This window comes from Phocoena phocoena, chromosome 14 (genome assembly GCF_963924675.1).
Source record: "Phocoena phocoena chromosome 14, mPhoPho1.1, whole genome shotgun sequence".
NCBI classification, from domain to species: Eukaryota; Metazoa; Chordata; class Mammalia; order Artiodactyla; family Phocoenidae; genus Phocoena; species Phocoena phocoena.
The window spans coordinates 81773376-81793649 of NC_089232.1; the positions used below are offsets into that span (position 1 = coordinate 81773376).

Below are 20274 nucleotides of genomic sequence, written 5' to 3' on the forward strand. Positions count from 1 at the left end.
CTACGGCTTGGGATCTAAACCTGCTTGCTCAGCAGAATCGACTGGAAAGTTCACTAACAGTCCTTCTTCCAGGCCCACTCTAACCCGCTGAGTCGAAATCTCTAGCGGGAGAACTCAGGACCTTCTCAAAGCTCCCAGGTCATTCTGGTATTTAGGAAGCATGTATTACATCGTTTAACCCTCACAGCAACCCATTTTACAGATGAAGCCACTCTAGCGCAGAGGGACGTTCTGAAGTCACACGGTCAGTAAACGCCAGAGCAAAGCAAGAAGGAAGTGGGACCAACCTTTCTGGCGGCATTTTCACAGGAAGCGGAAACGTTCAAAATCCTGGCAGGAGTAATAGGCTATGACTTTTGACTTCGAATATGCTGATGTTTCCTTAGGATACATAGTGAGTCAATGTTCCCAGTAAAGGCATGTTCACCATGTAGACTTTACCCTGCATGCCCCCAAATGAGTCATTCTTAGTGTTAAAAAGCCATGGGCGTGGACAGCCTGGCAGCCACCAGAATCCACAAAAAATAAGCCTGGCAAAGAAAATGCTTTCTTTTTCATAGAATACTTAGGTTGGCAGATCAGGAGAGTATCATACACGCACGCGTGCGCACGCACGCGCACACACACAGACACACACACACACACACACACACAAGGGTATTAAAGGTCTGACTAAGGCATTTGATAAAATCTTTCATGATGCCCCTAAAAGATAGGTTGGATAATTTGGGTTAGGTAATATAGTAATAAGTACAGCTAGTTAAACTAACATTCCTGAGGAACGTGGAAAGGAAAGCAAGTAAGTCAGATTTCCAGAGGTAACAAAATCAGTACACTGGATAACAATTAAAGCACAAAAGGACTCTGACAGCTCTAAAGCCAATGAAATGACGTTTAAGACACATAAACTAAGGCTCAAAAAGTCAGTTGTGTAACTAGTAGATAGGGAAGGCTTAGCCATCAGCAGTTAGCTCTGAATGCTTTGATCTTAGAAAACAGTAAGAGATATATAAGATCTAGAACAAGGAGACGGGGGCCATTGTACATTGCACTGGTCAGATAAAACTTTAAGAAGGACACTAGCAAACTAGGGTCTTCCCAAAGAGTCCAAGTGGGTGTCAACAGAATCAGAAATCATGTCTCACAACAAAGAGCCAGTGGAAGGAACTGAGCATATCTAGTCTGGAGAAGAAAAGACGAAGCAGGGTCGTGAACTCTGTTTACATACCTTGGAAAAAAGACATAGTCACTCTAAAAAATATATATATATAATATAAATAATATAAAAATTATATATCATATATTTATAATAAAATTTATTGTATTTTTATTATGTATTTATATTTTTATTTATCATAAATTTATTATATTTATTAATATATTATTATATATAAATAATATATTATTTATATATAATATAAATAATATAAAAATATTATACATCTTATATTTAATATATACATCATATATTTATACATTTATTATACTTAAACCTATATATTTAATGCACAAATACATCTTAAATATATTTATAATTAAATAAATATAGATATATTTAATATTTTGTTAGATATATTTTTATTTTCTTAGTTAACTATATTGATTTTATTAATACAGCTGACCCTTGAACAATGCAGGGCTTAAGGCCACTGACCCCCGTGCTGTCGAAAACTCACATAGAACTTTGCACCTGGCCTTCTGCATCTGTGGTTCTGCATCTGCGGTTCTGCATGGGCAGATTCAGCCAACCGAGGATCACATAGTAGTATGTATTTATTGAAAAAACCCTCACATAAATGGACCCGCAGAGTTCAAACCTGTCTTGTTCAAGGGTTAACTATATATGTTTTAATAATAAGATTCATTTTATTAAATATACATACAAGACTGATTCTGGGTAGCACAGGAGGTCCAGCTGGAGGCAAGGGTTAACCTTACAAAAAGGTGAATGTTGGGCTTCCCTGGTGGCGCAGTGGTTGGGAGTCCGCCTGCCGATGCAGGGGACACGGGTTCGTGCCCCGGTCCGGGAGGATCCCACATGCCGCAGAGTGGCTGGGCCCGTGAGTCATGGCCGCTGAGCCTGCGCATCTGGGGCCTGTGCTCCGCAACGGGAGAGGCCACAACAGTGAGAGGCCCGCGTACCACAAAAAAAAAAAAAAGGTGCATGTTGTTTCCTAAATGCTGGCCTGCAGTTAAGCTGCCCCACCTCCCACTTCCATTCTCGGAGCTGCTTCTCTCCCCCAGATCCTGTCAGGTGCCAGGAAACCAGAGAAACACAGCAGAGTTTCTGTCCTCAAGAAGCTCACCATCCAGTAGGGAAACAAGACTGCAGAACTAACTGATACAATGAAGTCAGCTCTAGACTGATGGATACAAAGTACAACCAGCACCAGAGGAAGGTGGAATTCATTTGCTCTCCAAGGGTAGACAAGAAGTTTCACTAAGAAAGTGATCCAGGAATTGGATTTTGCAGGGCAAGTAAGAGCTCGCTGAACAAAGAGGGAGGGAGGGAACTTCGTGAACAGGGGGCAGAGGCGTGGAGGGGGTGGATTTGGGGAAAACTTGAGAGCTCAGCGTGACCAGAATTGTGTTTCAATGCCTGGATCACCGGGGGGCTTCTAAGAAAACAGAGACACGGGGAGCTAAACCCCACAGATTCTGATTCTGTATTATTTGGACACCCCGTGAGTCTGATGTCCAGGACTGGTAGTGACGACAGGAGTCCCATGAGGCCAGCTGTGAGTGTAAGACTAGATTAGGTGACAGCCAGCAAGGCCCCTCCCTTCCCATCTAACATTCGAGAAGCCCAAATACCAAGAAGTGTTCTCTCAACCAAAAAAATCTCCCAGGGGCGGAGCCATGGAGAACAGTGTCTCTCCTGCTAGCCCCACCTCCACTGCTCTGCCACCAGGTCACCCCAGGAAGAGGCAAGGAGCACCCGGGCCAGCTGAAAAATGACCGTCATTCAAGTGAGATGGTCCCTGCTGGAGAGTCAAATCTCTGACCCTGAGCAACAGGGCTGAGCAGAGACCTGAAGCTGGGAGACTGGCTCCCATGAAAGAGCTCATTCCTGTGAAAGCTTCCAGAGAAAAACAGAAAGGCAGCATTTCCGGTGGAGAAGCCAGGTCTTTAGAAGCAGGCATAATGGTTTCACCGCCAGTTGTGAGACCTCAGGCCACTTATGTAATCTCTCTAAGCGCCTCTGTGTGTAAACAGAGGCTAATAATCCACTCACATGGTACTTATGAAGACTGATAAGACAAAAAGAAAAATGCTTCATCGGGTGCCTAGCATACAGAAAGCACTCAGTAAACAGCAACAACAATAATAAACCTGGACATCTATCACTTTGAAAGCACTTTAAATTATCCATAAATTGCGAATAACTCATATGTTTGCAAAAATACTATTCTACCAGGTGGCCGCTCAGTGTTCAGCCTGTAAGACTTACTGTTCTTTCTCTTTCCATCTGGTGACCTCTTACCTGTTTGGCATTTCTAATTGGACAACACCTAGAAACTTGAGCCCATCTTGCTTCACCTTTAAACGTGAAGTGTCCGCCAAATGTCTATTAATAAACTAAGTTTCTGCCTGGGTCAAATCAGGGGAAGTCACTAGCTAGCCCAAGTCCCCATTTCCTTTATCTTGAACTCCTTTGAAGTTCACATCACCTTAGATAAAAATAATTCACTCAGGAATTTCAACACAACTCTCTAATTGTTGGCCAAAATGTTTTGTATATTGATTCAGTTTTCATTTGTCCCGCACTTGTATGGAGCAGAGGGGACTTGGTCCCTCCGCAGGTATGCCCTGTCCTGGGTCCCAGTGTCACAGCGCCCTCTAGAGGGCATTTCTGGGCCAGGACACCGAACGACAGCAGTTAGATGCTCCCTACGAAGGGCTGCACTTCTACGGAGTAAAGGAGGAACGTGCAGGGCCCGCTGGATGTAACAGGACATGGAAACAGGGTCCCCCAGCCATGGCTCCACAGAAGGGCTCAGCGCACCCATCTGAAGTCCAGAGACTGTCGCTCCATTTTGCTCCCCAAAGAATTCCAGGCTGTGATTCCAAGATGGTCCACTTGGACGGACCACAGGAGGTTACCTCCCCCTCCAGGGGGTTCAGAGTATGCTGCATGGAGCCCTGGGTGACGGTGAAGAGAGCGAGGGCGGGGACAAGGTGGTGGCTGATGTGGGCGCTTGAGAAGGGAGGGCACCAAACTCGCCATCTTGGCATTTCACAAGTTGCCCCGTTTTTACTTCATTTACAGGGAGGGATCTGCAGATATTTTCATTGATAGCAAGGGTTCCATATCGGGGAATGCAAGTGCTGAAAAGCGTGGTCAGGCCCAACTCCCCGGGCCACAGCTGGCACACAGGGCCCCTCTGGAGTGCAGAGTGCAGAAAGAGCACCTCTTGGTATGAACAGATTTCAAAAAGGTGCCCCTTCCTCCCGACTGTCACAGCCACCCTCAGTCCCAGAGTCCAGCAGGTTTGGTGAGTGGAGTGCAGGTTGGCTTTCCACCCCCGGTTGCCCTTGAGCCAGCACTCCGTGCGGACCGCAAACTGCAGGACCCTACATGGCAGCCCTGCCGCACCCTCATTCTACAAAGGCACCTGATAAGGCTTGAGGAATAGTGAGCTTAGCTCTGCAGAGTGGGCACTCCTGTGCCTGTAGCTGCACAGACAGGGTCTCCTGTGGTCTGCAGACGGCCCTATGGGGGCGGAGGCACGGCTCCAAAGTGACAGCAGGCCTGCTCAAAGCCACACTGTGGCTTAGAACCTAGACCTCCAGACATTCAAATTCTTTGTGTTCCCCTCCTACTGAGAGAGACTCTCATTCTCTTTATCCTGGTGACAATAAACTCTTCAAAAGTTCAGAGGCACCCCTCTTGCCGCCCCCCCCCCCCCCCCGCCCCCGTGCTGTCCCCGCTGAAGGAGATGTCACATTCTTCAGCCCCTCCCCCCAGACTACAGACCAACCAACTAGGAGTGTCACATTCCCAGAACGTCCTGCTTTCCTGTCAATCCTGATAAATTAAGAAGACATTAGGTATTTTTATTCTAAACTTTTGCTTATTTGCTTATATCCTTTAACAAATCCAAAAAGGATCTAAGCAGCTTGGGAAAAAAACTCAAGTAATCCAACTGTTGAAAACTACACGCAATGGAGTAGGATTTAGAATTAGGGGAGGAAGTGGAGAGAGTTATTCCTGGAATCTAGTCTCAGAGCAATCCCGCAATTGGGCACTTAGCAAGGCTCAGCCCCCAGGGCATCCAGGGCGGAGGGGGAAGATGAGAAACAGGGCTCTTGTCTGACAGAAGGACTCATGACGATTCATCACCGTTAGACCGCATCCCAACCATACACCCTGCAAGGAATGGATTTATGGCATCTCACACAGGACAGATAACAACAGAAGCTAGCGTCCGACCACCGGAGCAGGCATCTTCTAGATCCCTCGCATGGGATGGGTATGATCTTTCTGGCGAGCATACGCTCTGCTCACAGCGCCCAGGTGGTGGCCATCCACCCCAGTCCTGTGCCTTTAAACCAGGCCAGCTCACCCCCCAAAACACACCACACAGCCTCTGTCCAGCAGCCAATATCCACTAACTTCAGGCATTCCAGAATACCTCACCTGGGCGAGACCCTCCGGTACCACCCTTTCCTATGAGCCATCTCCTTTCCCAGAGTCTTTCCTTCCTGACATTCTGGTCTTTGCCCCCAATTTCACCCTTGGGCCTACAGAGCAACCTCGGAGATTTCTTTTCTTTTTTGGGGGGGGGCTGTGTCGCGTGGCTCGCAGGGATCCTTGTTCCCCGACCAGGGATCGAACCCGCGCCCCCTGCAGTGGAAGCACAGAGTCTGAACCGCTGGACCGCCAGGGAAGTCCCTACAGAGCCATCTCTCAATTGCTTCTAGGGCCCACCTACTCCCTGGTTCCCTCCTCTCCAAGTGCATCCCATCCACCCAGGGCAGGGCTGTGGGTGATCGCACAGTAAGTGCTAGCAGTGGGATCCGGGAGCCTCAGTGCGTAAATGAAGACCAGACCAGTCAAAAGCTCGCCATCAAGTGATAAAGACCTGGGGGTTCTCACTTCGTCATTTCATTCATTCACCTGTTCCTCAGCAGGTGCCAAGCACTTGCTGTGTGCCAGGGACCAGTCTTGGAACAACTACAATGAAAGCCCGTGTGTGCCAAGTTCCAAAAAGAGGATGGGGCTTGAGGATGGAGGCATCACTTGCAGCTGGGTTTCCAGGCAAAGGCTGCACTTGGACAAGGCCTTGAAGGATCAGTGGATGACTGACAGTGGCAACCCTTCCCCCAGGTTCTCTACTAGGGGGGTGCTCAACTCTCACCTTCTCAGGGAGATCTGCCCTGAACTCTCCATCTGAAAGCTCGTCGTCCTCCCATCTTATGCTCCCTACTGTATTTTATAACCCCGCTCTCCATCTGGCATATAGTTTACTTTTTATTTGCTCATTCTTTTCTCCTCCACCTAGAATGTAAGCTCTAGCGGGGCAGGGATATTCGGCCCTTTTATCTGCTGCTTCATCTCCAGTGCCTAGAAAGATGTCTGCCACATAATAGAAACTTAATGAGTATTTATTACTAGAATGAATAAATGAATAAAGAGACAGGAATCTTTTATTACTTTTGTTTGGAGGAGCATGGGTGATCAGTGACATAGAACTGTCAACTCTTTATCTTAAGAAAGGAAGGAAGGAAGGAAGGAAGGAAGGTATCTACTATAATAATCATCTCATAAAGGAAAGATACTTTAACCTCCCCAAAGTGGGAAGCACATTCTCTCAGGATAAACAGTAGTCTTTCCCAAGTAAAGGTCACATCGACGCATACGTCACACAACATTGCCCTAGTCTGTATTTCCACTGTGAATCACTGAAGCCTTTGGCACCATCAGCCGTTCATCTCCAACACCTCCCAACCCTCCAGCTCTGGGTCACAGTGCTTCTTCCTTGAAAAAAAGACAAGATGCCCACATGCCCCTGGCTGGCCCATGCTCCCCAGACGTGCCTGCTCACGTGGGGATCATTCTTGACACTGAAAAAGGGTGGGTTTCCAGCTCCAGAAGCCAGCCCAGATCCAGGGCCACCCCCTGGATCAGAGAGAACCGGCATGACAGCAGCCTGTGGTTCACGAACTTTACAGTTCACGTTGAATTTTCAGTGAAGTTATACTTTTCCCACAGCTCCTTCTACTGCATTTTTCATGCAGCTGCTAAGAGAAAAATAAAATAAGGCTCTACAAACCTCAACCCATTTACCTTCACAGTAAGCTAGCCAAGGCGGTTTATTAGCGCCGTTGTAAAGATGAAGAGCCCGAGGATCAGAGAGGCTAAGAGCAAGTTGGCGGAGGTGGGAAAAGGGGAGGCACTGCAGGTGCAGGGGCAGCCCCGCCTCCGCCTTCTCTCCTCTGCGGAGTCCGGGGGGTGAGGGTCAGGGGCCAGGAAGTGCGCACCTGCAGCTCTCCAAATCAAAAGCTGCTCCAGGCCTCTTTTCTCTCTTTCTCCCTTCTCAGCCCCCCTTCCCAGCCCTCAGGTTCAGCTCCAGGCCCACCTGCCACAAAAAGCCGACTTCCTGAGCTGCCTCACTCCAAGCGTTTCCATCTCTGAACGTGACCCTCCTCGGGCTCCAGACCTCTCCGTTCAAAGCATAACTAGCCAGCTTTCTGCCACATAATCTGACATTTTAAAATACGAGAACACAAAATTAGACGTGATGCGTGTTACATGATAGACATCATCTCTCGTAGTTCTTGGCTCCCCGGCTATCATTTCAATTCGAGAGCACGTTCCCTTCTTCTGCAGCCCCGCAGGGCCTAGAGCAGGCAGAGCGGATACCCACGAGTTCAACTGCATCTCTAGGGAGCCCTACAGTTTGCGAAGTGCTTCAACTCACATAACTCATCTGAGCCTCCCGGCACCAGGCAGAGAAACTGAGCCTCTCAGAGACATGACCTTGTCCAAGGTCAGGTAACCAGTCATTTGGAAAGCTGGGCCCTCAGCCCTGGTTCTGAGACCCTGGGTCCACAGCTCTAGGGCACCTCGGCATTTGGCTTCTCAATAGCACGTATACATGTACAACAAAACTTAGTGTTGGCAAAGAGTGGAGCCCCCATCATGTTCATACTTTTAAGGTAAATGCATTCAATTAATTATACTTTTGGCAAAATAGAGAGGGGGAGAACAAAAAATAATATGTTCAACCATGCATGACAATTTCTCTTGCTGTTTTCCAGAGAGGAATGGGATAGAAGATGAAGATCTGCTCTTTCCTCACTGTCTCACTTCCCAGGAGGGTCTTAGGGGGCGAACATCGCACATCACGTGAGTATAGCGTTCCAGGAGAGAGGTCACCTGGTGACAAAAAGGCCAATCATGCAAGGCTTAAGAGAGGGAATGGAAATCTGCTTTAAGGCTGTGGGAAACAGGGCCTGTGCTGGATTTAATAAGAACCAGCACTCATTATATGCACACTAAGTGCTTTATGGCTTTTAACTCATTGAGTTCTCACAAAATCCTTTTCGCACACAAGGAAAGCCGTCTACGAAAGGTCAGTCACCAGCTAGCAAGGCGGAGAGCTGGGCGTTGAGCCCCAGCAGAGAAGCTATTTAATCTATTCCCTTAGTTTTTCTGCTAACATGGCAAGGCATGGTGTCTGCAGGGGCCAGCATCGGCAGGGAACTGGACCCCACACAAAATCTGCCCCTTGCACTAACGCTAGATCCTAATCTGTGTGAAACACAGCGCTACCGCACAAAGCCCTCCATCCGCTCTAGCCCTGACCGGAGGGGTCGGGGAGATGACTAGGACCCCTAAGTGGCAGTGAGAAAAGACCTTTGGGAACAAGCTGCAGGTGAGCGGATGGCCCCAAAGCCAGGCACAGGTGTGGACTTACAGGTGTGGGCCAGGTAGAGTGATGACCCCATTCCAGAGCCAAAGGCTACAAGTAATTACATCAGGACAATAGGTGTAAATCCGACTGACCCAGGCAGAGGCAGCCGTGTTAGGAGGGGTGGCGATGCCAAGATGGAGACACCCTCGCTTCACTTGGAGCTCACCGCTCAACGGGAGAGAAGAGGCTGTAAATAAGTATGAGAACAGAACAGGCGGTGGGGGAGGGGTGCCAGCTGGAGTCCGAGTTTAAAGGCAGGGTCCCCTGCACTCCAATTCCATAAAGGGAAACAAAATCTCTTTCCATCAGAAACATCCAGAACATGAAGCCGAGAAAATTGACGCGTTACTTGACACGAGGGAGGGGTCCCTCAACCATAAACACTAACTGAAATGTTACAGAGGTGGTGACATGGGAGCCGGGCCTTAAAGGATGAGTAGGTCTGGGATCAGTTGAGAAGGAAGGAACCTCTGGGTAAGATGCAGAATGTATTCCAACAACAGTTTGCTGCTGGGAATTCCCTGGTGGTCCAGTGGTTAGGACTCCGCGCTTTCACTGCCCGAGGGGCTGGGTTCAATCCCTGGCCGGGGAGCAAAATCCTGCAAACCACGCGGCACGGCCAAATAAATAAAGCAGTTTGACGCAAGGAGTTAAATCACAAACAAACGTAATGGCGAGGAATTCAAATTGGACCCAGTAATCACTGATTTTGCTGCATTGAGTTTCCGTGTTCATCCTAAGTTTCTGACCCTAGTTAAAGTTCCATCTGCCTCATGGTTATGTTAGGAGGCCGTGGTGGTTCTCCTGTGTGTAGTGGCAGAGTACCGCCTCCAGGGGGCGCTCCAGTCCTCCCCTGTGACTTCACTCGAAGGGGGATCGGGTGGGCCCAGGACACCGAGAGAAGGAGCAAAGAAGCCAAAGCTCCGCTTCCCGGAGAGCGAGGGTGCGTGGGGACGGCTTCCAAGTTTTTCTGTCTCCGCCTCCCCATGCACACACACCCAGGGGGCTGGTGGTTTCAGGCTGATCCCAGACAGTAGCCTCTTGGGAGCCTCCCTGGACCAGGTGGGCAAACAGGTGTTTCAAGTCGGCTGGGGGTCTAGGGAAAGGTGGACCCTTTCCCTGAGTCTGTCTTTCCATGCCCTCACCACAGTCAGGGGTGCAGGCCCCCGAGGTCCCTGAAGAAAGGAGTCCAGGAGGGTATCACCTGGTTTCTGTCCAGGCTTCCGGTCAGCTTTGCCAAAGGAATTCAGGTAGCAAACATGTGCTCTGAGCAGTTGAGGCCCAAATTCCAGCCCCTGCCCAAGTCTCAGGGGCTGGAGGTGGCAGGATGGGTCTGGGGTCCTGACGGCCACCTCCCTGGAGACCCAGCTAACCCGACTGGCTCAGCGCCTCTGACGAAAGGCTCTCGCTGTACAGCACAAGGTCATGGTAGGAGAAAGAGAACCAAGAGCAGGAAGGTGAGGCCAGCTTTTTGAGAGGCCTTGAATGCTGAGCCAAAATGTCTGGACAAAGACTCCCTCAGAATTCTCTGCATTAGTGGACACAGGGGTCTGGATTTGTGCATTTCCTCCTGACAGTGCTAAGACCCATGGTCCAAATGTGAATGGTTTGATTTCTCTTCACTGTGATATTTACAGTCCAACCTGTAACAAGCTATCGTTTTTTCGGGTTTAGGTGCTATTATGAATAATAGCTACCATTTACCCAATACCTGTGATTATTATATTATTAGGTATTGTAAGCCCCATTTTACAGATGAGGAGACTAAGGCTCCAGTTAATCAAAACTTGTAAGTGGCAAAACTAGCGCTCGAGCCCCATGGCTCCCGCCTCCCCCACCCCCAGATTCACGCTGGGTCCCGCATATTTGGCCCGTGACTGTGTGCTTTCTTTCACAGGCTGGGTACCTGACCAAGATGAATGTCACCACGCACGCCCCGGCTAAGAAGAAATAAAATCCCAAATGGCCTGAGGAACAAAACCTTCAGACTTAGCTTTAGGGGAACGCCCTGTGCTGGCAAAGCCCAGCCTTCACTCAGGCTGAACCCTTGGCTTAGAAGACTCCACCCACCGTGTGCTCTGTTTATTGAAATCCTACCCTTCGCCAAGGCCTGGTTCCAATGTCAGCTTCTCAAAGACGCCTTCTCCAGCCCTGCCAGTAGGAATTCCTCCTGATCTGTGTCCCCATGAACTTGGCAGCTGGCTCGGTGCAGACCCACCCACTCAAATTCCGCCTGGACCTCTTGCGGGTAGAGACTAGGTCTCACCCATCTCTGTGCCCCCTGGGGCTCTGCACACACTCAGGGCCTGGAGATCACGCCCACAGTCTCTGGGAAGGGTCGTGGCCAATGTTCAGGTAGCTGGTGCCAACTTAACAGGTGCCTCCGAGGGCTCAGCTGCCAGCTGCCCTTTCCCAGCCCCAGGAATGAAGGTGCCCCATGGTGGCCGAGCCACTTTTCCCCTTCCCACAAGCAGCCAGCCCAGCCCGGGCTCCTGGCCACAGCAGCTGTGGCTCCCGCCTCTCCCATCCTGCTTGGCCAGCTCGCTTGCAGCCTCCTCCTAAGCGTTCCTGCATGGCAGTCTGTCCATCTGGGCATCTGCCTTCATTTCTTGCTTTGTGTTCCGGTTCTGCTTTGCTGAAGCCCGACTCTGGACCTGGCCCTCCTTTGTCCTCCCAGGGCTGGACCCAGCCCCCAGCAGTGGAAGGAGGCCAGCTCTCTCACTGGAGCCCAGTTAGGCTCCCAGGCTCCCCGCCCTGCAGACACCCTTCAGCACAGCAGGTCAGAATCTCCCAGACGTGGGCATCAGCCCGAGCCAAGCCCAAGTTCCCAGGCCCATTTAGACCCCGCACCCAGGGGTGGACACCCCGCAGGAGCCAGCGGGGTCCAGCAACCCACCCGCCCTTCACCCGCTCCTGCCATGGATGCCTGCCTCTCCCAGGGAGGACAGTCACAGGCGCCACGCAGCAGGGGATCCAGGCCACAGTGGGACAGCCAAGGGGCCTTTGAGGATTTTAGAATCAAGCACACAGGGCGGTGTAAGGGTTGAAATAAAAAGGGACCAGAGGCTTTGACATCCTTTCTGTGGCTTAACTATAATGAGCCTTCAGGGAAATGAAGCACGACGACCCCTGTTTACAAAGTTCCCAGACTACCTCCCGAGGGGTGAGATGACTGGCATTTTACTGTCTTATTTACACTTTGCTGTAGATTCTAAATCTTCTGTAATAAACATACTTTTATGACCAGGAAAAATAACTGATAATCCAAAGACATAGCAGAAAGCAGATATCGTCAGAGCTTCCTCGGATCACAGCGGCCTTGGGTACCAGGGATGACAGACAGGCGGGGCTGCCATCCTGTCTCCGTCCTCCGCCGGCCCCCAAGCTGCGGCGGGCAAGTCCCAACTTCAAAGCCTCAGTGTGCTCGGCTGTCAAATGGGAACGACGGTGTCGGCCTGGGCTACACAAGAGAGATACCCACAACGATAAAACTTGCATCCCAAGGCCGGGCGACTCGGTCCCAGAGTGCGCCCGGGAGAGGTTTCTGAGAGCGCTCCCCACGAGGGAGAAGTAGGGGCGCTTCTCGGGCAGCAGGGGGCTGCTCTGCCCAAGAGAGACATTCCAGGAATGGAAATGAGACACAGCCATCTTAATCCCAACTAACCACAAAACCGTCCCTTTAGCCCGAGCGCGGGTGCCACTGATCTGCACAGCGCTGCTGGGGGAGGCCCCGTTCCCGTCCTCAGCCTGCAGAGGGAGGCATGTTGACCAGTCTCCTCTGCAAGCACCTGTCCACCCAGGAAACACCGGCCCAAAGGGCCAGGCGGCAAATGGCGGGAGCAGAGTCCAGACGCTCTTTCTCTCTCGGCCCCCCGCGCCCGGCCCCCGGCACTTTGACCCGAGCGCCAACAGCAAGGTCCCTCGCCCCTGCAGGGAAAGGAGCCGCGCCGCGGGGGGAACATGCCTAAAGTGCAAGCGACAGGTGCTTGGGGGAACCGGCAGCCGGGAGGCTCTGTCTGCCCCGCGCACACCACACCCTCACCCTCTTCTCCGTAGGGAGCAGAAGGCCCCAGGCTCTCTCTGCCTGCAGGGCGTGTGGAACCCTCCAGTGCCGGCCCAGCCTCTGCAGCTGAGGAACATCACAGGTGTCCTAGATGCCGTTCGGGGTGGGAGATTAACACCCTGTCTTCACTGCAGCCAAACCTCCAGCCTTCGGAAGAAAGGACAAGGCCTGACTCTAGCCCAGGCTCCGTCCTCGGTCCCCACTTCCACCTGGGGTTATCTGAACACCAGGAAGAAAGGACAAGGCCTGACTCTAGCCCAGGCTCCGTCCTCGGTCCCCACTTCCACCTGGGGTTATCTGAACACCCGGAAGAAAGGACAAGGCCTGACTCTAGCCCAGGCTCCGTCCTCGGTCCCCACTTCCACTTGGGGTTATCTGAGCACCCTCTGCTCTTGCTTTGGGGCTTTAAATGAAAATAACTACCTTTGAACAAAGCCTTGGCATCTAGGATGAGATCCAGAAAAGGCAGGACGGTGCAGCCACCGGCCTTGGAGTCCAGGGGCACTCATAGCACACACGTCACACTCTCTGAGACAACCAGCTTAAATGACCGTGTCGGTCCAGTAACTTCAACACTCAGGGCCTCCCTCCTCTCCCGCATGCAGACACAGACGGCAACAAGAGGTCCCAGCACTGTGCCTGGCGAGCGGGAGCCCTCAAATAACGCCCTATCTTGAGGCTCAAAGCAATCACTATTTCTCTCCATCCAAGGCAAAGAAAAAAGCCTTCGCTTCTTGAATAAGTTCTAAACCCTCTTCTATAAATGCAGCCTCCATAGCAGGGGCCCGTGGGCAGCAGCTGGTCCTGTCACTCATTTGAAGAAGTAGGAATGCACAGATCCCCAATGAGACCCACAGGTCCCATCAGCGCTCCTCAGCTGCGGGAGGAGGGGATGTGGTTTGCAAGCGGCCACGCCCTGGCCCTTACCCATGACCAAGGTGAGTCCGGGGGGCTCTTGCCCTGTGAGGGCTCCCAGGTGGAGCCGCAGGCACGGTCCTGTTCCTCCATGGCCGGGCCGAGGGATGCCAGCCGCCTCCTCACCCAGTGCCCGGAGAGCAGTGTCTGCAGCGGCTAATTTCAGGAGCTGGGAGGCTGGGCTGGCGACACTGAGCCCAGAGCAGGCGGCTTCTCTTTACACCCAGGAGCCTCGCCAAGTCACAAGGCTTAGGAAAGAGCGGGGTGCTGAATTGCAAACCCTCTCCCACCTGGGACTGGCTAAGAAAACAACACTGGGACACCTCCCGCTCCCTGAAGGATGCAGACTTTTCCCACAGATGCCAGTTTCTCTAGACTTTTTGAGAAGGACACCCGGTGAGGGGGCGTGACCCCTGCTGGCCGGGGACTGGCCATTCTCTCCTCACCAGCTCTGAGGAATCAGCAGTGAGACTCAGAGATTGACTAACTTCCCCAAGGTCACAGCAACAGAGGACAGAACTGGGATTCAAACCCACGAGTGCTGCCTCTAGAGGGAATTTGAGGGGAGGAGGGGATTTAAGGGAGGGACCACCTCACATGCTGGAACCTTGCAAAAAAAGCTGTGCAGATCATTTCTTCACTTTCTATTCACTTTCTTCCCTGTGCGTCCCACAAAAGCTACGGGGAATCCGTTCTCTCCGTGCCCGGGCACCCCTCAGGGAGTCAGGAAGGCTGGGGTCGGTGGCCTCCCTTCCCCAGTGGGCCCCAGTCACCTCCATCATGCTCAGCGGCAGCATCGCGACCACTCACTGGATTTGAATGCCCCGCACACACCAGGAAGCTGCTTTCTGGTACGTATTTTGCATCTAAGGTTATGCAAGCGAAATAAGGAGCGTGAAGAGCTGGTCTTGTGTCACAAGGCGGGAAGTGACAAAGCAGGGTCAGCCTGATCCCACACATGGTGCTTGAAATGTGGTTCTCATCCTGCCGGGAGTCATGGGTTTGTGCTGATGGGGCTGGGCTCAGAGGAGCACAGGGCAGGAGGGAAGGTGTTTCTGGGTAGGGGGAGGGGAAGGGGAGGCGAGGGGAGGGAGGGAGGGGAGGGGGTGGGAGGGGAGGGAAGGGGAGGGGGAGGGGAGGGGAGGGAGTGGGAGGGGAGGGGAGGGGAGGGGAGGGGAGGGGAGGGAGGGGAGTGGAAGGGGAGGAAGGGGAGTGGGAGGGGAGGGGAGGGGAGGGAGGGGAGTGGAAGGGGAGGGGAGGGAGTGGGAGGGGAGGGGAGGGGAGGGAGGGGAGGGAGGGGAGTGGAGTGGAAGGGGAGGAAGGGGAGTGGGAGGGGAGGGGAGGGGAGGGAGGGGAGTGGAAGGGGAGGAAGGGGAGTGGGAGGGGAGGGGAGGGGAGGGAGGGGAGTGGAAGGGGAGGGGAGGGAGTGGGAGGGGAGGGGAGGGAGTGGGAGGGGAGGGGAGGGAAGGGGAGAGGAGGGGAGGGAGAGGGGAGGGGAGGGGGAGGGGAGGGGAGGGAGTGGGGAGGGGAGGGGGGGAGGGGAAGGGGAGGGGAGGGGGAGGGGAGGGGAGGGAGTGGGGAGGGGAGGGGGGGGAGGGGAAGGGGAGGGGAGGGGAGGGGGGAGGGGAAGAGGAGGGGAGGGGAGGGGGGAGGGGGAGGGGAGGGGAGGGGAGGGGAGGGGAGGGGAGGGGGTCCAGGGCACGCTGCAAGCATGCATGCAGAGGCTCCGATCCAGTTTGACAGGGACTGAGGGAGACAACTTCCCTGACTCTTAGCACAGAGGGTCCCCTCGCCCCATGTGTCCCCCAGAGCTGCTGTCCCTACAGCCTGTGACGCTAAGACCAACCACCTCCTGAAGTCTCCCAACTCTGCTCCGTGGGCCGAGAAGCACCTTTTCTGGTCCTTTCCCTCCTCCCCAGCCAGGCCTTCTCCCATTCCACTCGCTTCACTCTTCTTCCTCCTTCCCTCCGGAGGGGATCCTGACAAGGAATCCATCCGGAGCTGTGCTGAGAGTGGCGTGGGCGAACACATGAAAGGTGCCTGGCGTGTCCTATCTAACACGATGGGTATAATGCCCTCCCTTTGTAGGCTGGGGCTGGTGGCTGCCCTGGTGCTGCATCTAGTAAGGAGCAGGGAGGGCCTCAGCCCCCGGCTTCCGCATTCCCAGGTCACCACGGTCCCGGTCACACTGTACCGCTGACCTTCCTCCCACTGGGGAAGAGCAGAAAAAGTAGGGAGACCCCCACCAGCCCACCCCTGGAATGGCTCCCACATGTCCTCAGTGGAAGGGAGAAGATAACACTTTAAGACATCTGTACTGAGCTGGGTCCCCACCACTCTTACTAGTTTTAATTCATCCTGTCGGGATATTTTGAGAACCTCATGACCAATGAGGGATGAGACTATAGTTATACCTGGTCACGGTGAACATTTAGCCTAGATGCACAGAGCCACACAGGAGCAGTCACCCTGCACACAGCACACCGGCGTCACTGCATCCATCCTGAGACGCTATCACGTGGAGCCTTGGGGTGAACAAGCAGGGTAGGCGTGGTCCTCGGGGCTCTGGGCCCAGGCGCGTTTCTCAACCCGGTTGGCAGGGAGGTCAGGCCGATGCGTGTCCTGCTGCCTCGTCAGGCCGCTGACAGCCAGCACTGGCTTGACTGGTGTGCCTAGAGATGGGGACGTGAATGTTGACTTGGCTCCCGGAAGCCCCGTGTGATGACTGAGCCTCGTCATCTGAGTCACACAGACCTGGGCCCTGGGGCTGACTCGGCCCCCGGAAGCTGTTCTGACTCAGGCCTTTAAGAACCTTTGTTTCCTTATCTGGGAAACACAGGGATAAAAATAGTCTCTCCATCATAGGGCTGTTGTGGGGATACTGAGGCCAGGCTCAGAGAGCCCCTGACACAATGCCTGGAGTGTATCAGACCCTCAAAAAGACGTAACAACTGGGCTTCCCTGGTGGCGCAGTGGTTGGGAGTCCGCCTGCCAATGCAGGGGGTGCAGGTTCGAGCCCTGGTCCGGGAGAATCCCACATGCTGCGGAGCGGCTGGGCCTGTGAGCCACAACTACTGAGCCTGCGCGTCTGGAGCCTGTGCTCCGCAACAAGGGAGGCCGTGACCGTGAGAGGCCTGCGCACCGCGATGAAGAGTGGCCCCCGCTCGCCACACCTAGAAAAAGCCCTCGCACAGAAACGAAGACCCAACACAGCCAAAAGTAAATAAATTAAAAAAAAAAAAGACGTAACAACTATTAATCCTCACAGTAACTTTGAGGTGGGTATTAATAGCTCCATTTTACAGGCAAAGAAGTGGAGGCTCTGTTTTATTTTGTACTTCTGTTGGCCACACTCTCCAACTTGTCCTCCACTGGAGCTTCTGAGGACTCCCTCGCTGCCCCAAGGGACCACGGCCAGGACCATGCTGGATTTCCCCTGAAACACTGCCCCTGCATGCTCTTGGCTGCAAGAATGCACAGGGCACTCCTTTCTCCCAGACGGCCAGGCCCAGGGTCTGGGAGTCTCCTGCGAGGTCCCACAAGAGCACCTTGGATGTTCCCATTTCTGAACCTTAGCTCATGCTATGACCCCTTCCTGGAACGCCTTTCCAAAAGTGTCCACTTTCTAGGCCCAGGTCAAACTGAATTCTTCCTCCATGGAGCCTTCCCTGATCTCTCTGTTCCATAAGGATGTTTCCGTGCTTTGACCTTCGAGAAAAAGGATGTGAGGTTGGGACTGACATTTCTTCCATGAGCCAAGTGCTTTTCTCACACATATCATCTCGAAGTCCCAAGGTTAGGTGTTGTCATTTCCCAGATGAAACAGACTCAGAGGGGCTCCCCTGGCCAGGAAGAGGTGGAGCTCAGAATCCTCACCATCCACTCCCCTTATCCGACACTTAGCGTGTGCTGGGGCAGGTGAGTTACCTGTGAGTTTATGTCTCATTATGTCAACCACTGTAGACACAGGGTCCAGGCCTTACTCATCTTTAGCTCCAATAGTACCTCACACAGTAGAGGGTGACCCAGCATGTGAAAAAGTCACATCCGCTTTTTAAAAATTAATAAACAATTTTTTAGAGCGGTTTAGGTTCACAGCAAAATTGAGCTGAAAATACAGTTTCCATAGAGTCCCTGTTCCCACACATGTACAACCTTCCCCACTATCAAAATCCCACACCAGGGGGGTACATTTTTTACAATCAGTGAACCTGTACTGACAGATCATTATCACTCAAAGTCCATCGAGGTTCACTCCTGGTATTTCACGTTCTATGGTTTTGACAAATGTCTAATGACATGTAACCCCCACGGGAACCATACAGAGGAGTTTCACTGCCATGAATGTCCTCTGTCCTCAGCCTGTCACCTCTCCCTCCCTCCGTGTCTTTTCATGACTTGAGAGCTCATTTTTTTTTAGTGCCTCATAATATTCCAGTGTCTGGATGCACCACAGTTTATCCACTCACCTACTGAAGGTCATCTTGGTTGCTTCTAAGTTTTGCAACTATAAATAAAGCTTCTAGAAACCTCTCTGCGAGGGCTTTTGTGTGGACACAAATTTTCAGCTCCTTTGGATAAACGCCAGGGAGCACAGCTGCTGGCTTGTATGGTAGGAGTATGTTTAGTTTTGTAAGAAACCACCAAACTGTCTTCCAAAGTGGCTGCACCATTGTGCATTCCCACCAGCAACGAATGAGCGTTCCTGTTGCTCCACATCCTCTCCAGCATTTGGTGCTGTCAGTGTCCCAGATTTTGGCCTTTCTAGTAGGTGTCTGATGGTGGTTCATGTTTGTTTTCACTTGCATTTCCCTGATGACACATAATGTGGAGCAACTTTTTACGTCTATTTGCCATCTGTATATCTTCTTTGGTGAGGTGTCTGTTGAGGTCTCTGGCGCATTTTTCATCTAACTGAGCGTTAAGAATTCTGTGTATATTTTGGATAACACTCTTCTATCATGCACATACACTAGATTGGTCAAGGTCGTAGCTGAGAACAGATGGGAGACTGGAGCTGGGTCACGGCCTGACAAGGGAGCTGTTTACAAGGATATGGGGAGGGGTGAAGAAGACTGGTAGGGGGTGGTGGCAGGACCTAGGCCAGCCAGGGGAGGGGCTGAGGCCAGGCCCCTCAGGAGGGGAATCAGTGACCTGAGGTGTGTGAGGCAGGATATCGGCCTCCAAAGTGTCCAGGTCCGAATCTGCGGATATGTCACGCTACACAGGATATGTTACATCTTCTGCCTCCCTCTCTCTGTCTCTCTGTGTCTCTCTGTGTCGCTCTCTCTCTCACCACACACACAAACACACACACACACAATGACTCTCTTGTTCTCATGAAAGTAAACTCTGTTCCTCTGAGTCAGAAAACCCCACCATAACTCACTCCTGGAGTGAGGGAAACAGGGAATTAACTGTCTTTTTTTCAAGGTTCAAGTAGCAAATAATCTCTCCGGGTCATTTGTCGGCATCAGGACCAAAAGCTGATTAGGGATCGGAAACTGTCTTAGTCTGCTCCAGCTACAGAACAGCATACCACAGGCTGGATGGCTTAAACAGCAGAAATGTATTTTCTCACAGTACTGGAGGCTGCAAGTCCAAGACTCAGGTGCCAAACAGATTTGGCTCCTGGTGGGAGCTCTCTTCCTGGCTTGCAGAACATCTCCTCCTCACTGTGTCCTCATGTGGCAGAAAGACAGAAAGAGACAGAGAGAGAGGGAGGGAGGCAGCTCTCTGATGTCTCCTCTTATACGGACACTAATCACCCTTATGACCTCGTTTAACCCTAATTACTTCCTCACTCCACATACAGTCACGAAGTCTTCAACAGTTGGGGAGCCGGGGACACAGTTCAATCCACAGAAGAAGCCCCCGGGATGGGATCCTACAAGCAACAGGCAAGAAAGTCAGGAACCTGAGCAAACAAAGCAAGCAGAAAACCCCGACTCCTGGCCTCAGAGACCCCCTTGCCTGGCCAGGAAGCCTTGTCAATACTTGACACTACTGCCCGGACAGCCCAGAGCAGAGCAACACCCCACCTCTGGCATCCCTGGACTCAGAACTGCTGCCCTTCCGTAACCGCCCACCCCTGGCAGCGCCCTCCAGCACTGAGTGGTTCTGAATGATGTACTGCACAATTAGAGATGGGGGATTAAGCCTGGTCTGTGGCTAAACAGGAAAGCCAAGATTTTGATTCTTTTTTTTTTTAAGTCAGCAGGCAGCTTTCTTTCATGTATTTATTTTTGGCTGCGTTTGGGTCTTCATTGCTGCGCGTGGGCTTTCTGTAGTTGTGGCGAGCGGGGGCTGCTCTTTGTTGCGGTGCATGGGCTTCTCATTGCGGTGGCTTCTCTTGTTGCAGAGCGCTCTAGGCGC

The 20274-nt window shown here is 52.3% G+C and overlaps 1 protein-coding gene across 3 annotated transcripts in view; it reads right to left on the reverse strand.

The window, feature by feature from the left end:
• LPIN1 (lipin 1) overlaps positions 1-13992 on the reverse strand; it is a 120980-nt gene extending 106988 nt beyond the window's left edge. For all 3 annotated transcript variants that reach the window (XM_065891052.1, XM_065891050.1, XM_065891053.1), the window contains exon 1: positions 13912-13992. In XM_065891052.1, coding sequence (XP_065747124.1) covers positions 13912-13992 — 81 coding nt within the window. The remainder of the gene's footprint in view (positions 1-13911) is intronic.
• Between the last annotated feature and the right edge of the window lie 6282 nt (positions 13993-20274).